The following is an 18,031-nucleotide window of genomic DNA, read 5'->3' on the forward strand; positions in this document are numbered from 1 at the left end:
TACTGCCAAGACACACCCCAGTAAGTTCCCCAATGTCCTGTGGGTTATTCAGCACACCAAGGCGGAGGGTGCGCTGAGCCATGCTCGCTCAGTGCTCCAGGGCAGGGAATCCGCAGGCAGCATGTGCACAGGTTTTGCATGTGCTGAGAGCTCTTGTTTCAGTGAATATCTTCTGACGCAGAAGCAATTCAGTCATCACCTCAACTTCTAGATAGGCCAGACAGCCAATTATTTCAGTCACAGTCGTGCAAGAGTCGCAAGACATTACCTTTCTGTACAGACCCAAATGTCCAAACATTGTTTCAAGTGTTAAAGACGCAACCCAGCAGCTGCTCCTGTTCATAGGAAGAAGATCCTCAAGTGATTCCTCCGATATTAAAATAATACTCGTGAAGCAGCAGGTGCTGCTTTTAGCACTATGGGTCCAGTTTTTCTCTGCCCACATTGGGCAAATTCTCATAGCAGGGCATGTAACGTTTCTTTCAGTAAGGGCTGTGATGTCATTTCCAGTGGATGAGGCCTATCAATATCCAGATGATCTAAAATATAAACTAATTTGAACAGTAAAGCCCCAATCTCTCATCAGGCATCCAACAAAAATAAAACAAATCAAAAATGGAAAATCTTTTGTTTCTTTCCATTTCATTGAAGCTTTTAGTTTTATACTTTGGACAAGACTTAAGGGCATAGAAGAGAATGAGAAGGTCACATTCCAGTAACTGGCAGTAAAAGACGCTGGGTTAAAACTCTATTCCAATACAAAGAAACACACATTATTGTGGTTTAAACAGGATATGTCAATACTTGCTTTTCCAGTCTACTTTGAGAACATACATACAACTTTCCACTTCACTGGTAAATGCTATCTCCTAAAAAGCTGTCCTCATTAAATAACACGTTAATGGCAATTTGAACTTCTTTTAGACTTGCAGAGAGCCAAGTCTTGCAATAGCAGGACTCTTCCTTGCAAAGCCACTGGACTTTTCCCTGCAAAAACGGAGGAGTCAAGGCCTCGCACTAAAGGCCAAAGCTCCCAGAGGGAGTTCGGAAGTCAGAGGTACAGTGCATCTGTAGAAATATGAAAAGAAATTTTAAGCTGTTGTCAAAGGATATGGATTAATTGAACAATAAAATTAATTGCTCATTGAAAATTAATTGAGCCCTTGAAATTTCCACTTCTGGAGAAGACGGTTCAAATGTGAGCAATTACTCTGTACAGAACTTCCACTGATGTAAATCAAACACAGGTTTCTGGCTTTTAAGGTTGTCGCTCAATTTAGCTTTCTGGTGGATATGTGTCCATCAAAGCCCCAAAGCAGGTAATCCACACTGTATTATCTTGACATGAGGGGCACATTGAGACACCTCAGTTACCACAAGGCACCTGCTGAAACAAAATTTGATTTTAGACAGAGTAATATGTTTGTCATTCAACTGCCAGAATCAAAAGGACACACCTGGAGAGTTTTTGATCCCTTCAGAGAACAAACAGTAGGAGACATTCTTAGACTTGCACTTTTTTTCTAATTTGTTCCTTAACTTAAAACTCAGTGGGCATGATTTTTTAGATGTAGAATACAGTTTACATTTTCATGTAACTGACAAGTTAAAGTATGTCTTCAAGGGAAGACAGGAATAATCATTCTTGAAATGCTGAGCAAGTTCAGAATATCTTGCAACTATTTTCAGAATCCTCCTTTTTAGAATCTTCTACATCTGCTAAACAAAAATATCTGTGAACTTAGGCTCTTGTACATTCATTCACTGAACACATCTGAATACTATATTAAAAGTACTTGTCCTTGCAAAAGAAGAAAAACAAAAGCTTTTTCAAATGCTTGAGTAACAAGAAGCATTTTTAATTTATTCTGTTACTATAATTAAATTCAACTAGATTTGCTAGTCTCCAGATATGCAGAAAGCAACATCCAGAAATAGTAAGTTCTGGATTAAATATAATGATTTATTCAACAACTTTATCACTCCATATATACCTCAGAAGTCGTGAAATTTCCAGTACTACACTGAAATAGCTCATACAAAAGTAACTCAAGCCCAAGATATTCTCCTGAGATTGCACTGCATGGGAGTTACTGTATTAGCCTTTTTTTTTTTAACCTATCACCACTGAAGAAGTTCTTGCCCTGTAGTCTGTTTTTTCACTTCTGAGCACCTCTGAGGAACTGTATGATCATTCTTCTCTGTATACAGAATTTGCAAAGAAACAGCACAGCTCTGAGTTGCTTTGACCATATTCCTGTATTTGCCAGAATCGGGAGCACTTGCATTTGCGGGGATTTCCAGGGATGCAGTTGCACCTACAGTACTTCCAGCCAGGCTGCTGCATCCATCTTGTTCCTTTCCTTAGTGCTTGCGCAGGTCAATAACACAGCACAATGTGCAGCATTTCCTGGAAATATGCAGCTAATGTGTATCTGCTCCATAATGTCTCAAAACCAAATCCGCTGTACAAAGTGTGCAATGTATGCACAGCAAGCCCAGTGCTTCCCAGAAGGATTGAGCTCACCGTGCACATGCTATGTGCTGTCTCCACACGGGTTTGGTCTGGGAAAGTCCGGATAAAAATATGGCGGTCCTCTGCCTGTATGGTTTAAATCAGGGTTTAACCTCTGTTCTTCAATTGTTTGCCTCTTTAATCTGAAAAATCCTGGGATCAGATTTACAGACAGAAAAGATATATTCTAATCTGAAAGTAATATATTTATTAGGACAACAATTACTGTAAACTACAAAAGAAAGATTTTTTAAGGCAAAGAGGGAGAAGGATTAGGAAGATGTTAACTGCCCTTTTTTCTTGTATCATTGAAAACATCTCTAAAAATTTTGGGAAGGTATTGTTACATCTCATCTTTGGAAAAATATTGTAACCTAGCACATTTTACTCAAGGTTGGCCTACCCTGCTAAAAAAGGCTGTGTACCTCAGGGCAACCCACTGGCATAAAATATTCTGAGGTAGAAAAACGCAGTGTAAACAAAAAACTTCAGTTTCACTGTGGATCAGCATTGCTGAGGCATCAATTAGGGATATTTTGGTCACTTTACACTGTTGTAAAATGAAAAGCCTGGGCTTTAGCTTTTTTTTTTTTTTAACTTCTGGATTGCTGTTATGGTCTAAGTTGTGTCTTGTTGCTAAAGTATCTTTTGCAGTGAGAAGAAGTCATTTCAGATCTGTGCGACTCCAATTTAAATACTACTGGGAATATTCTCTACAAAGAAAACCAGAAGGAATTTTTATCAAGTACTTCATAATGTTCAGTATTTATTGACTTTTCACTCTTGTTTGGAGCCCAGGGTCATATGACCTTTGGTTTTCCTTTTTTTTTTTTTTTTTTTTAATATATATATACACTTAAAAAGCAAGAGTGACCTAGTTCTGGGTGCTCCTGACCTAACCACAGTGAGAGTTTCTGTGTGAGAGTTTCTGTGTGAGTAAAAGAGCTTCATAGATTGATCTAAAAATTCTTCAAGCTTTTAAGTGTATTTGTAAACTGCTCTTTGTAGTCACTCCAGAATAATAATAATTCAAAAAAGAGATCTCTATAACATTGTGATATGGTTTAACTTTAAAAGATGCTTTAAACACAAATAGATTTTCTACTTTCTGATTTTTGGCAGAGTACTTTAAATCAGTTAGAAGATCAGCTTTAAAATAAAATTCAAGATCAATTTTTAATTTACAAATGAAGTATATTAGGAATATCTGTTCTTATATGAAGGTAGACTTCCATTAGAACAGGTTAGATTCAATTGCTGTTTGTGAAAACCATCACCACTGATCAGCCAAAATTGTGAGGGTGTAAAAAACAGGCTCTCTTCTCCCCTTGCTCTTATATTCTTCCCTTAAACTTCCTCTTCTCAGAGGAGACAGGATAGCAGACTGGCTGGATTTTTGATCCACTCAAGTTGAACAATCTTATAATTTTCGTACCAAAACAATACAATATTAGTTTTACATGGTTTTACGTACCCCAAATTCAGCAGGCCACAAACTTAGAGCAGCTGGTTACATGAATCTCTTCATATGTAAACTTCCCGTTTCACACTACTCTAGCTATAACTGATAGAAATATAGCTTTGCTCCTGTTGAGCTACTGCCAGATGGACTAAATGACATGTATTGAAGTATACTGTACTAGAGAGGAAAACTTTTAACCTTTAACTTTAATGGATGTGTTAGCATATCCAGGATACCTGAAATTTCTGTTATCCCTTGGCTGAAATGCATAGCCAGTAATAATTACTGATCACTATGGAATAGATATCTTTCAGCTTCAATTAGACTTGAAAATGGTGCATGTTCTGCCTGCTATTCTGCAAAATAGGATCTTGGCATTTCTGCTCAATTGATAAAATACACAAAACAGAACAGTTCCAAGAACAGAGCCTGAGGGAAGTCCACCCTAAACACCAGTACCTTTGTTCTATGCAATGTGGCTCACATCCCTACTATGAATCAGGCACAATAGGAAACTTAATTTAGATTTTCTGATGTATTTTAGCCATTAACTATTCTGTACTTTTCTTCTCTGGGTATGACTACAAATTCCATTTTGAATCACAGAACACTTTTCTGGGAAAATTTTAGTCACTGTAAATACATTCTGATGAAAAGATTAAATTTTGACAAACTACAGTTTGGTTGTTTAAGCAATTTAGATATTTAAGCAGTCTCTATATAGCTTAGGAGCTCTGCTTGGGACTATGAAGTCTGCATATGTCTGTCCATGCAAATTGACTGACTTTCCCATCTTCATCCTAACTACAATTTGAAGGGGCGGTAGCATCTGGCCACCCTGTGCAGTACAGAGGCAGTAATTGCTGTCCCCTTGAAATGGGGAACCACCTCACTCCAAAGCTCATGCTCTGGAGGTACAGATTTACTGCAGGACGGAGGAAGGGATGGGATGGGTGAAGTTGCATAGTGCCAAATCTGTTGAGGCTGATCTCATGATTGGAATAACAGGGAAGTTACAAAAGGACAGCTAAAACTCCCACAATTACAGTTACTAGCTCAAGTGAAGGCAAGCTGCTACAAGAACAGCAGGAAAATACTCAGTACCACCAATAATTCTTAAGCAAATAAGAAGCTTCATTAACTGCAATTCAGGATTTTGTCCCCTGGATGAAATGTGCATTCTTTTATGTAAAGAGCACTTGTACCAGGAAACCCTGATCAGTATCTCCTTCCAGGTAGGTTAGCACACCACCTGTCACAGGTCCTGAAAAAGGGAGCCTCTTCACCAGAAACGCTGACAGCGTTAGAAGGACTCAGGGGCATGTCTGGAGATTTTAGAAAATAAGCTGTTGGAACAGGGCTCCTAAATGCCCAAAAGTGGATGTCTGTGAAGTCTGCACTACATGGGAAGGCCTAAAGATCCACATCAGGGACAGTATTTAAAATCTGCTCAGTGCAAGCCAGTGAAGCATTTTCAGAAGCAGGAGTCCCTTATAACAAGTCATTCTCCAATAGGGAGCATTAGCAGACTGTAACAGAAGTTATTTAATTCAAGTCCATTCTTTCATCAGCAGGCTGCACTCAGGAATATTGTATGTAGGTAGTTCTGTTTGTCTAATGGATAACAAAGCAGAAACTTAGATTATAAACTAAAAAGGTGGTTGATAATCTTTAGAGGTAAAGTCACAGGCAAGGTGCCGGGTGTCTGTTATATAGCACAGAGTATAAAAATGTAATGACTCAGAATTTGTGTGGCCACTAGATGGTGCATAGATTCTGCCATTTAAAGAGGCTCAGTTGTTGAAATAAAAGATGTTCAGAGCTGTTGAAGAGCTCAAATCTAATTATAACACAATTTGGCCCTGTTGGCATAACCCAGATCAAACTCAGTTAAATGAGCTGTTGGCGAATCTTGCCAACAACTCTCCGTTTTGCATGTTAGCCAAACCCCAAATCAGAGTATCTCCCACTAGAATTAGGAAGTTTCTACTTCTTCTTTTACCATGGGCTATAGAGATACACTTGCTTGTGCACCCCTTCCTCAGCCAAACACATTTTATGTTCTTGCTGTAAAATGCAGCACTTTCAGTGGAAGGGACAGTAAGAACTCAATGGTGGCACTACCTCCTCATCTTCCTTAAATCTTCCTTTAGCTTACTTTCAGCCCAGAAAAAAAACACCACCTCTTCAGTTCTTTGACAGAATAAATGAAGACAACTTGTTTCAGGAGAGAGCTACTGGGTGACAGGACCTCTCTACAACCTTGAATTAGGTTGGTCCAAAGGGGGAAAGAGGAATAACAGGGACGGAGGTCTAAACACTCCCTGGAGTGGTTCTGCTGATTGTACTAAGCTCCTTTCTTGGAGCACAAGGTTTTGATACAGTTTGGTTTGTTTTTACATCACACTCTTGAGATCGACTCCTTAATTTTTCTGCCTAGGCTATAAGGAGAGCTGCTCCAAACTCGGTTTTCATTCCTACTCCACAGGGTTTTTGTGTGGGTGCTTTTTGATCTAGCCTATAATTCTTATACCTGAGCAATGACAGGCTGCTCAAAGCACTGCCCTTCCACCACACAAGAGTTGCTCAATATGAACCATACCCAAGGAGTCATTTTTTATTTGATTTGTGCCTCTGAGTGTTCAGAGGCATGCATTAACAGATTAAACAGTCAGACTTCCTATGGCTATTAAGTATCTGATCTAAATCTTAATAATTCTGGCTCAGCTATCACTTTACAGGTCAGACAGCTACCATAAGGGCCACAGTACTCTTCTGTCTCATCTACTGCACTTCCCTTTTACTTTTCAATGTAGAGGTTTAAGTTGCAGTTTTTGCTGATGGAAATAGCTTAAACTTGATTTCTACATCATACCTCTCTCCTAGGTTGTAGCCCTTGGTGAGTTTATTAACAGATTCTTGAGGCAATGCCATATTTCCCTTCCTATTGCGAGATTTGTCAATCATTTTTGGCTCGTGTATCTCTGTCACAGATGAACTTGCTGCTGTCTCATTTATTACCGAAGATGACACCAGAACAGTCACACTGAAGAGCAGCAAGAGCATAAGACTTTGCCAAAATCCACTTTTCCTTTGCTGACCAGAACACAAATGCAGTGTCAACATGTCTACCAAGCAGTAGAGACAGCCTGCCCCACAGCAATCCTGCGCCTAAGGGAATTTCAGCATGAAATTCAGCATTGCCTGAGCATGGTGCCTGATGTCACAAGGTGACTCATGAAATTATAACAGAAAATTTCCCCCGTGATTAAAAATAAACCCTCATGATTTCAGCCTTCCTCTTATTATTTTTGGCACTCGGTTAGGACCCTTGTCCATGTTTATTCGTGATAAGCTGCTCTCAGCGTCCTCAGTGGAAGCATGACACATGGGGCTAGATGAGCTGGGAAAACTCACTTCTCCGAGCCCAGTCAGTGCCTGAGTTACCGCGATAAAAACGCAAACACGAGCGCACCGGGAGCTCTTACTCCCCGAGACTCCGTTGCCGTATGGCACTGCGACGGCCAGCTCCGCTTCCCAGGCGGAAGAGCGCTGCCGAAGCACGGGGTACACGGCTCTCCCCCCCGCCAGCCCGCCCCTGCACCCCGCTGCCGCACCGGCGGAGCCCCGCGCCGTGAGGGAGCGCGGGCAGCTCGCCGCGCCGCCCCAGCGGCCGCACACCACCAACGGCCTCACATCACCAACGGTCGCCCACCAACAACGGGCACCCGACTCCGCGGCCCGGCGGGCCTTCGCGTGCAGCACCACGCCCTGCGATTGGCCCAGCGGCAGGCGTCAGGTGGGCGCGGCTAAGCGGCCGCGGCGGCCGGAGCCGCCCCGGCTGGTCCCGCGGCTGCGGGCGGCGGCGCCGCGCTCTCGCGATACTCCGCGGCTCGCCGCCACGAGCCGCGAGACGTCGCCGGCCGGGCCGCTGTCACTCGCGGCCAATGGGAGTGAGCGGGCCGAGCCGCCGTGACGTGGCGCGGCGCGGCGCGGCGCTACCAGCGGCCGTTGGCGGCGGCCGGCAGAGGGGTGGGCGCGTGCGCGCGCGCTGCGGGCAGCCGTTTCTCCGCGGGGCGGCGGTTAACGGCTCTGGGCGCGCGCGCCTGGGGCGCGGAAGGGAGGACGGCGGTAGCGTCCCCGAGCTCGTCCGCCCGGGCCCCCGGAGAGGGCGGGCGGGCGGAAGGGCGCGATGATGGCAGCGGCGGCCGACCTGGAGTCCTCGCTGGAGCTGAGCTTCACGGGCAGCGGCGCCATCCCCGGCGGGCTGCCCCCCGCGCGCTCCCGCATCTTCAAGATCATCGTTATCGGGGACTCTAACGTGGGCAAGACGTGCCTCACCTACCGCTTCTGCGCCGGCCGCTTCCCGCAGCGCACCGAGGCCACCATCGGCGTGGACTTCCGCGAGCGCGCCGTCACCATCGACGGCGAGCGCATCAAGGTACCGGCGGCGCGCCGGGCCCGGCCCCTCCGCCCGCCGTTAGCTCCGCGGGAGGATGGGGGAGGCTTCTGTGCACCCCCCTCCCCCGTGCTCGGCGCTGCGCACCGCAGGCAAGACCGACTTCGTCGGCTCCCGGCGAGCTCTGCCCGCCGCGGCCTAGTGCTGGGCTCTGTCCATGCTGCGGGCCGCCATGCCCCGGGGAGATGCGGTGCCGCTGCTAGCTGGGCCGGGCCGCGGGGGCCGCCCCCCTCCCTCCCCGGGGAAGGTGCTGGGGGAAGGTGCACCACCCCCCCCCCCCCCGCCGCGCCCCTGCTTAGCTGCTGTGCTGGGGGCAAAAGCGGGCGGGAGAACCCTGCCTCTGGGCTCTAGCATCACTGTAGACAGCGGCGGGAAAACCGTGAAAAGCCCCGGGAGGGAGAGGTCCGGGTGCTGCCAGATTGCAGGTTGGGGCTGTCAGCCTCTGTCAGTCCCTGTCAGCCCCTGGACAGCTTTGCTCTGCACAGTGCTGCAGGCAGCTGATGGCCTGTATGCCTTTGGCATGTGGATTGAACATCCTAGTGTTCATCGCTGCCTTGTCGCTCACAGGTGTAGTGCTGCATATTAGGGTTTGTAGACCCATATGGCACATCTTCGTATCCTAGAAGTTCATTGCAGTTGTGTCACTTAGCCGGTAGACTCTGTTTTGGCTTTGGGTACTCTACAACTTTGTTTAAAACTATTTTGCCTTGCCTATATTGGAGTTGGAAATACTATGGAGGTGTTTGCAATGATGAAAGTTTTCTACTATTAGGCAAAACCTTTGCTCAGCCTTTGGCAGGTGTTAGTCAATAGCTGCTCTTCAGCTGCAGCTCTTGGACTTTTAGGTACATCTCTTACTTGCTGGTATTTTAGTGTTTGCTGTGTCTGGCATCAGCAGCTTGCTGGGTCCCAGAAATTCTGCTTCTGTGTTTGTTAGGAATCACGCTTCATTGGCCTAACTTTCAAGTCGATGAAGTTATGCAGATGACACTGTTCTGAGGCATTTTGATCTTATGATGTTAAAAAGAGTTACTATAGTGATTGTCTGAAATATTTTTTAAGGGAAACTGCATATGTCACACACAAAAAATTAAAGGCCACTTCAAGAAAGTGAAGATAGAAGAAAAAGACCAAATTTATATACGGGATAGAATCAGTTTCAAAATTCAGAATTTTTTATGCTGAAATTTAGGGTGGAAATAGTGAAAGTAACAAATTGCATCCCATTAAGAAATAGAACAGTGTTCAGGAATGAGCTGTTGTGTCTATGATACTAATGTTTTGCAGCTTTTTTTTTCTTCCTATTTAGACAGCTGCATGTTAGAGTAAGGTGGTGCAGAACTGGACAGTAGCAAATTGGATTCCTAATCCACGTTTGACCTTTTTTTTTTTTTTTCAATTATGGTTATAGGTTTAGGTGAAGCTTATTCTAAGAAAACTAAATTCAGTGGAAAATTAGATGTGAGGAAAAATGTGATTTTGCCTTTAAAGGCAAACTTAAAGACACTGTAAAGCAAATTTAAAAAATACATGAAATATGCCTAGTTAGCCTGGTAGATATGTGAACACTAGCAATGATCCTAATATTCATTTGCTGATTAAACCACTAGTTGCTTACAAATGCAGTTTATTTAGAAGCAATAATGTGGTTTAAAAACTCAAACTTTTCCCTTTCTACTTACATGTTCCAGTTGGTTTCTAGGAACTGAGTTTTAACAGGTGCTTAAAAAAGGGAAAATATTAGTCTTGGAATTGTACTTTTGAATACGTTATCACCAAGCTTTGGAATTACAGCTGACAGTCATAGAGCTGAAAGCTGTAGTCTGTCCTTGCTCATTTACTGATTAAAGAAATTGTGGAAGACTTCAAAGTCTTTTTGCCTTACTTTTGGATTTTTTTCAACCCATATCCTTCTTTATAACTAAAAAGGAAAACTAGTAAGAGTCTTTCTGTTATTCATTCCCTTTCTAAAACTAATAGCACTTTGGCTGATAGCTGAGATTCTGTACTCTCAAGTCTGTTGCTATAAATAACTGAAGAGAGAACCTCATGAGGGACATCTGCTTGTCAGCACCATCTTATTGACTGGCTTTTTCACTGCCTCTGCATTATGCCTGCCCTTTGCTGAAAAAAGTGAAGAAGAATCTAGCCTGGTCCACAGTTCTGAGATGCTTCACATAGGTGCCATTATGTTATATATGCTGTGGTAGGTGATTTTTGCTGTGTTGTTGAGAATGTTGCCTGTTGAATATCCTGGTTTTGGTGAGAAGGGTGGAGAACTGAAGAAGACTCTCTTCAGACACCTTCTTTTCAAAGAAGTTCTATTTCAACTTTAAAAGGAAATAAAGTTTCTTAACATTATAGCCAAGGCTCTAGCTGTTAAGGGGATGCTACATGCCATCACACTATGTACCAACCTCTTTTTTTTTTTTTTTTTTTTTTGTCACTTCCTCTCACTCATCTTTACCTTGTTTGTAGCATCTCTCCAGCAATGCCTGTTGAACCAGGAAAGAGAGAAGCTGTCATGAACTGAACTATTCATCTTCTGCTGTTCTTGCTGTGCCCTGAAGGGCCTGCTAAGTAGAATTTTCCGTATTGCTTTGAAGGAAAGCCTTAATTAGTGTCTTCTCATTCTCTCTTGTCCCTTCCCCCAGCCAGCTGGATGGTCATTCTTGTGCTGCTCCAGTACAGAGCATTTCCCTTGCAGCTGGAAAAACGCTGTGTCATTGGCATTAACACAGACACAATTCTTCTCAACAGGAGTCTCCCACACAAGAATTTTTATAATTCTAAGACATAGGGACAAGTGTATTCTTTTGTACAGTAGCCTAACTGATTCATCTGAAACACTAGTGATTAGATGTAATGAATAGATTAAAATTGTCAACACATGAATTTTTTACATTCTAACTTTTGGTCTTCCTAAATTGATGTAAAATTGAAGAAAACAATGATGTCACTCCTTTGTGACCTGCATTAAAAGAGCAAAGGCTGCAAGTGAAATACAAAGGAGAAAGTCCTCATGGCATATTCTGCACTTTTGAGCTCTTCAAGTTCATATTTTCTTTGCATCTAATAAAAGGAAGCATGTTTTACCAATTTAACTTTATTAAAGGCCAGTTATGTTTTTAGCAGCATGTTATAAACCATGCATGCTGAGGCAGTCCTTATTTAGAAAACAGCCTTTCTAGATACACAAGAAGGAATCAGAAGGTGGGAGACGATAGTTGATATATTTAAATGCTGTTTGTCACTCCTAGGAAATGTGATGAGTGATTCTGTCCTCAGTTTTATTAGTTGAATGTGCTGTTAAACCAGGCTTTTAAAATGCACATTTTAAAGGGCCATTATCTAGATCACATTTGAAATAAAAATGTGCTACTGTGATGGATGGTGTTTGAATAATAGGGAAACAGTGATGTTAAAGTGAATTCATCAATGCACATCTATCAAAGCGATCATCGTCAGTATTTGTTTTCAGTCGGGCAAATAATCTTGCCAGGTATGTTTCTTGGCCAGAAATGGAACGGTGTGCTGAAGTTCACCTGGTAACAGGAAAAAAGAAACTTCCAAAGTATGAAACTTTCAATGCTGGAGAAAGATTTCTCTCTCCATGCATTTATTATTTCACGCCAGTAATATTAAAATTTTTTATTTGAGATAATATGTCCTAGTTTGAAAGCCACATGTAAATAAAATTTAGGTGAAACTATAGTTTAAGCTTAACTTGGAAGCTATGTAAAGCTTTAATTTAATTTCCTCATTTCTAACCAAGCTTGGCAGTAACCTTGTGGAGCTCTCCTTGACCGAACCCTTGCTGATTTCTGTTCTCTCTGAGTGAGGTGGGGAGAGAAGTGTATGCTCAGATTCTACAGCTGCCTATGAAAATGAACTCCCTCTTTAAATTAGATTTGATATAACATTTTGCATGATTATATACTCCTTAGCTGTATGTTGACTGAGCATAAAGGTTACCTGTCTGTGCGTCTTTATTCTCCCTTTAATTTGTTATATTCCAAATTAATGAAAATCCTGCAGAAGCCTCTTGACTGTGGTGTTTTATAAGCGCGTAGAACTAAAAGTGTCTCTTGTCTGGGTAGGTGAATGAATCTTACCCAAACTTAAGTGTCTATATTTAGTCTAGGTATCTAGGCTCCCTTTACAAACCATGGAGCTGCAGTCAATTGTGCTTAGAGTACAATACAATTGGCAAAAAGCAGGTATTTACTCTAAAATGAGATACATTGCAATTGACTACAGCTTTCTTCAAACAAACCCTAGCAATTTTCCAGTTATATGATATGGTGCTCGTGCTACCAGATAATTCTTGTGTTAAGTGACAAAGCTCTATGAAAAGCCAGTTTTTTCCTTTATTTCAATTGGAAGGCAGTTCCATAACTTCACCAATTTAATGATTAGGAACCTTTTTTTAATTTCTCATGTACATTTGTTGTAGCTAACTGATACATCTCTTTCTGCAGCAGCAACATTATCCTTTAGCTTAAATAGCTCTATATATAGAGATAAGAATTCTGTTTCCTCCTCATCTGTTTTGCTACACTAATTTTTCCACTTTTTCAACTTGTGCTCTCTCTTGTCTCATTTCCCTAAGTGTTCAATAGAAGAGTACACTGCTCTGCAGGAAATTTTTAGGACTATTGATGACTTTTAAAATTTTTAAGATTATTGGCAATAATCTTGTTTTTCTTAGTAATTTTAATGACCTCCTTAGAGCAATACCTGGATCTTTATGTGCCTGTAGAGCAGAATTTGCAAATAACTGGACTAGACTACATAATCCAAGCTGTTCTAATGTTCTCATGTAAATTCTCTGTTCCCTTGGTCAAACCAGTAAATGTCAATTCCACCTGTTAAAATTTGAATTTTTCTTGGGTATGGATGACCAAAGTTGAACATAATATTGAAGAAAAAGTCGCACCATCCTGAAACATCACTTACTTTTTCCCTTGGCCATATCATACTGGTGATTCATAACATCCTGTGATTTTATTTGTGTATCTGGATTGTCATCCACTTCAGTTATTTCCAACTGATGAGTCCCCCACTTACAGGAAAAGTCTTTTTTATTAATAGCAGTTCTCAATGCCTTGCATCTGGTCCTATTAAATTTTGTTCTCTTTCTACTATTCCAGCTATTAGATGATATTCTAATCCTTCTCTCTGTCAGTGATGCATCCTAGCTTCTTGCCGTCAGCAAATTTCCCTTGCACATGTTTCTTTTTTTATCTCAAAGTCACTGGTAAAATGCTAAACAAGATAACTTAATCAAGACACTTGTAATTTAGAAATCAGATTTACTGAAACATTTGGATCAAACGACTGCAGAACTGTGGTCATGGGAGAATAGTCTTTGTCAAGGGAAAATACTAGGTGTAGAATAGATTGTGGAATAGATTGGATTTTCAGTTTACCTTCATGATTTACAGAACATTTAATGCTTCTTTAATTCCGTGTCTGAAGAACAACTCTCTCCTCTCTCTCCTAGGGAGGAAATATTTCTTTCTAAGAGTTCCTGCTCAAAAGTTAAAAGCCAAAGTATTAATCAAACTGCTTCAATGGTCAGGAATCAACTGTTCAGAACAGAGAGAAAGTTAGGATTCAGCCTTGACCTAAGAAATCAAGTGTTAACTTTCAGTGTTAACATGCTAAGGTGTATATGGTATAACCATGTGCTCATTTATTTGTTAGCATATACAGTTAATCTGGCATTGTGGGTGAATTGGCTCTGACTGCTGAATGTTGCAGTCACATGTTTCCTGAAAAGCTGATTTCTTAAATATTACCATGTTCAATAATTGCATGATTTTACAGCGTATCCTACACATCTGAGAACTTCAAGCTCTCACTCTGTCAGAGTGATTGATACATTTAACATCTTTGTTAGTACTCTGGTCTTTACATCTGCTGGTGCTTCAAGGTAGTTTTATCTGGACCTGAGATATTTGAAAGTTTTACAGACTGAGTGATTTTTGTCTGTTTACTATATAGGCTTGTCATTGACTACATAGGCTTAGAAAAAATATTGACATTTCAGTTTATTTAGGATAGAATGATGTATACCTGGAAAGATCAGTATCATCTTAAACTAACATAAAGTTTATGCTGTTTTTATTTCTTTTATGGCTGCTCATACTTGCATACTACAAACCACAGTATTGTCCTAGCTTAATCGTTAAATAAGTTTAAGATAGAGGTTCATAGAAAGGAGAGTTTGATTCCAATAGGCATACTGCAGATACAGATTTTTGTGCTTTTTTGTTACGTTTTTTGTTCATGCATGTTTTGATTTCTTCTTACCCTTATGGAGTCTACCACAATTGGCAGTTAACTGGATGCTAAGAACAAAACTTTGAGGAAGATGGTGTTATTTGTGGCAACAGAAATTCATGTCAGCTGAGAGTTGTGCTGAGAAATGTATGTTGCTGTTTCCTCAAATAAAAACTGTATTGGCCAGATTTCAATATTTGTTTATGTAAAATCTTACAAATTACCTACTCCAGTAAACTTTCAGAAATTTGTATTAGTGATTAAGCCGCATCATAATTTCTTCATAGCTTCAATTGTAAGCAGATGGCTCAGAAAGCAAAACTTTCTGAAATTGTTTATGGGAGAGCCCCAGTTTTCTTCAGCACAAACTTTTCAGTATGATTATTTCAGAGGAGTGAATTTGTGCAACTGTGATGTTCCTAGCTACAGTTGACTGACTTACATAATTTTCCAGCATGAATAAAAAAGCAGTTCTGCTTTTTTCTCTTGTTTTCTTTCCCCTTTCAGATTCAGCTATGGGATACAGCAGGCCAGGAGCGCTTCAGAAAGAGTATGGTGCAGCATTATTACAGGAATGTACATGCCGTTGTGTTTGTGTATGATATGACAAACATTGCCAGCTTTCACAGTCTGCCATCGTGGATAGAAGAATGCAAACAGCACCTTCTTGCCAATGATATACCACGGATTCTTGTTGGAAATAAATGTGATCTGAGAAGTGCTATTCAGGTACCTACGGACTTGGCCCAGAAGTTTGCTGATACTCACAGTATGCCGCTGTTTGAAACCTCTGCCAAAAACCCGAATGACAATGACCATGTGGAGGCCATATTTATGACACTGGCTCACAAGCTTAAAAGTCACAAGCCATTAATGCTTAGTCAACCCCCAGATCGCGATGAAATACATGTAAAGCCTGAACCAAAACCTGCCATGACCTGCTGGTGTTAAATCGTGCTATTTATTCAGCTATCACCTTGTCTGTTTACATATGCTTCAAAGTTGTGATCTTGGCAAAGTTCCAGGTTTTGGTAGCAATTATAGCAAATCTCTTTGGCACTTTAATGTGTTTTTTCTGGTGTAGATGTGCCCATCTCATTTTCTTGCACTTTGTAATGTACTTTTTGAATTACTGATTTTTCACTATAGATATACAGGAAAGTAAACTTTCAAGTGAAGTTTTGACAAAGCAATTCTACTTGAGCTCTTGCTGCTTGAGATCATTTTTGTCACTTGTGGTAAGGTTATAAATAGTAAGCCTGTTTACTAATGTTTTCGGTTGGTACTTCATTGGAATAATGTTGGAGGAAAAGTATTCTGAAACAGACAGGTAACTTGTTTTTTGAGTCACTGATTAGGGTGATTTTTGATGTCTGAAGAAATATTTGATGAGTGCTAGCAAATTTCTAAGCAAGTACCTTTTTATTAAAACAACAACAACAACAGGGCTGTCAGATAAAGATTAGGCTGTCAGTATAAGCGCATACTGCAGGCTTTAATGCCCTGTCTTCCACTGTAAACTTTGTCTGTTTCTTCATGGTAATGATAAGAGAGTTGAAAAACTTGTCCCTACCTCTGGATAACTATTTGATACTTACAACTTCATTAATTCTTCACAATTAGCATGTAAGACTAAACTATGCATTCCTTCTTATGGAAATTATTGTAGCATAGGATTTGGGAAAATTTGGGATTATAACTATCCACAGTTTTTCTGACCTAACTAAAACTTCCATGTTCAATGAGGTCTTAGTTGTAAAGATGCTGTATTTGAGCTAAGCATCTGAGCATAAGTTAAAAATACTTGAATGAATTAAAATTTGAGTGAAGTTGGCAAAAGCATTCTGGTTTTCAAAGGTAAGGCTTTCAGAGGATGTTAGTCATGATGAATGTTTTCAAATATCTTGAAAAACACAGCTTTTTACAAATCAATTTGATTACGTTTTAGGGATGGGAATGCTTAGGAGAAAATGTTACTTCTGATGCCCTTTGTGACATACAAAGTTGTGCCTTAGTCATGGAAAATGTGAAGGCCACCGTATATTAATATGGTCTGTATTGTTCTGTGCCAGAACAACTGATTTGAAGGCTTCTGTTCCGTGCAAAGGAGCTTGACTACAGACTTCCGTAATTGAAGGTCAGTTTGCTTGCATAATAGTAAAACAGTACCTTCTACTTAAAGAATAGGGAATATGGGAATTCTTTAAAACACTTCTGAATATAAAATCAAGTCAATTCTGAAATATGGAGAAAATCTGCACAGCCAGATCATCTGTTAAAGATTTTGGGCTAAAACCTGCTTCTATGATATTATGGATTTAAGTTGGGCATCCTGGCATTACTAATACGAGTTTTTTTGTTTGGCTTTGTTTTCTGTTTTTAATCAGAAGAGAGAAACTGCTTTTTTAGAACCATCTTCCTCTGGATTCTCTTAACTGTAACTATTTTACTTCAGTTCTGTTGTTTGAAGGTCAACTTCTGTAATGAAAATGATGCTAGGTTGCACAAGATTATATAAAACAAAAGGAAGTGTAAGCCATAGAATTTAATCTATGGCTTCATTCATATGCCATGATGAAACAATGTTTTGTGACTTAATCTTCAAAGGAATTGAAATAAAAATGAGGATTTTTGATTTATAATGTGTAGTGTGTGATGCTGACTGGAAGATAAATGTAAGGGCACATATAGAAGCTGCCATCCTAGTGATTACATTAGAAATAATTAAATTATTGAAACAAGATAACTACTATTATTTAAACTATTAAAATTAGTACAACATAATTGTATTGCAAGTTATATTGATAAAAGGAAAAATGCATTGACTTTTCTCTAGATTTAGAAAGTGTTCAGTTTGGCCTAATATAATTAGGATATTTAAAAATTTCTGAACAAAAAATGCTAAACATTTTTTCTGTATAAAGCTGCTATAACTGCAACAGTAATTTTGTTTATGCAACATTGTAAAAGGGAACTTTTTCATCCACTCTGAACATTAAATGACTAAAATTTGGTTTACAGTCCTTTCACGAACAATCAGCTCTTTAACACTAGTGTCCTTAATGATTTTTTTTTCTTTTAGAAAAGAATTGATCTTCAATTTATTTGTATAGTATTACAAATAAATATGGTTTACAGTCCTCTTGGACAATTTATTTTTCACTCGTGTCCTTAATCCTTTTTTTCAAAAGGATCCATCTTAAGTATTTGTATAGTATTAAATATTTCAGCAAACTTTCTAATCCTTTTTTTATTATTTTTTAAAATAAGAAAACAGAATGAAGAATTCCAAAGTCAGTCAGTCAGG

At 40.3% G+C, this 18,031-nt stretch overlaps 1 protein-coding gene across 1 annotated transcript; it reads left to right on the plus strand.

Moving 5' to 3' along the window:
* The first annotated feature begins 7,997 nt into the window (after nucleotides 1-7,997).
* RAB33B (RAB33B, member RAS oncogene family) lies at nucleotides 7,998-17,366 on the plus strand. Its single transcript, XM_067297744.1, has 2 exons — nucleotides 7,998-8,418; nucleotides 15,232-17,366. Exons 1-2 carry the CDS (start codon nucleotides 8,170-8,172, stop codon nucleotides 15,673-15,675), a joined length of 693 nt encoding a protein of 230 aa, XP_067153845.1. The 5' UTR covers nucleotides 7,998-8,169; the 3' UTR covers nucleotides 15,676-17,366.
* Nucleotides 17,367-18,031: the final 665 nt, after the last annotated feature.

The sequence above is a fragment of the Apteryx mantelli genome, chromosome 5, assembly GCF_036417845.1.
Source record: "Apteryx mantelli isolate bAptMan1 chromosome 5, bAptMan1.hap1, whole genome shotgun sequence".
NCBI lineage: Eukaryota > Metazoa > Chordata > Aves > Apterygiformes > Apterygidae > Apteryx > Apteryx mantelli.

Bases quoted from the DNA above. Each gene is read 5' to 3' on its own strand.
- RAB33B (XM_067297744.1), top strand. From the start codon at position 8,170: ATGATGGCAGCGGCGGCCGACCTGGAGTCCTCGCTGGAGCTGAGCTTC. The intron at 8,419-15,231 runs GTACCGGCGGCG...TTCCCCTTTCAG, and splicing joins TCGACGGCGAGCGCATCAAG to ATTCAGCTATGGGATACAGC.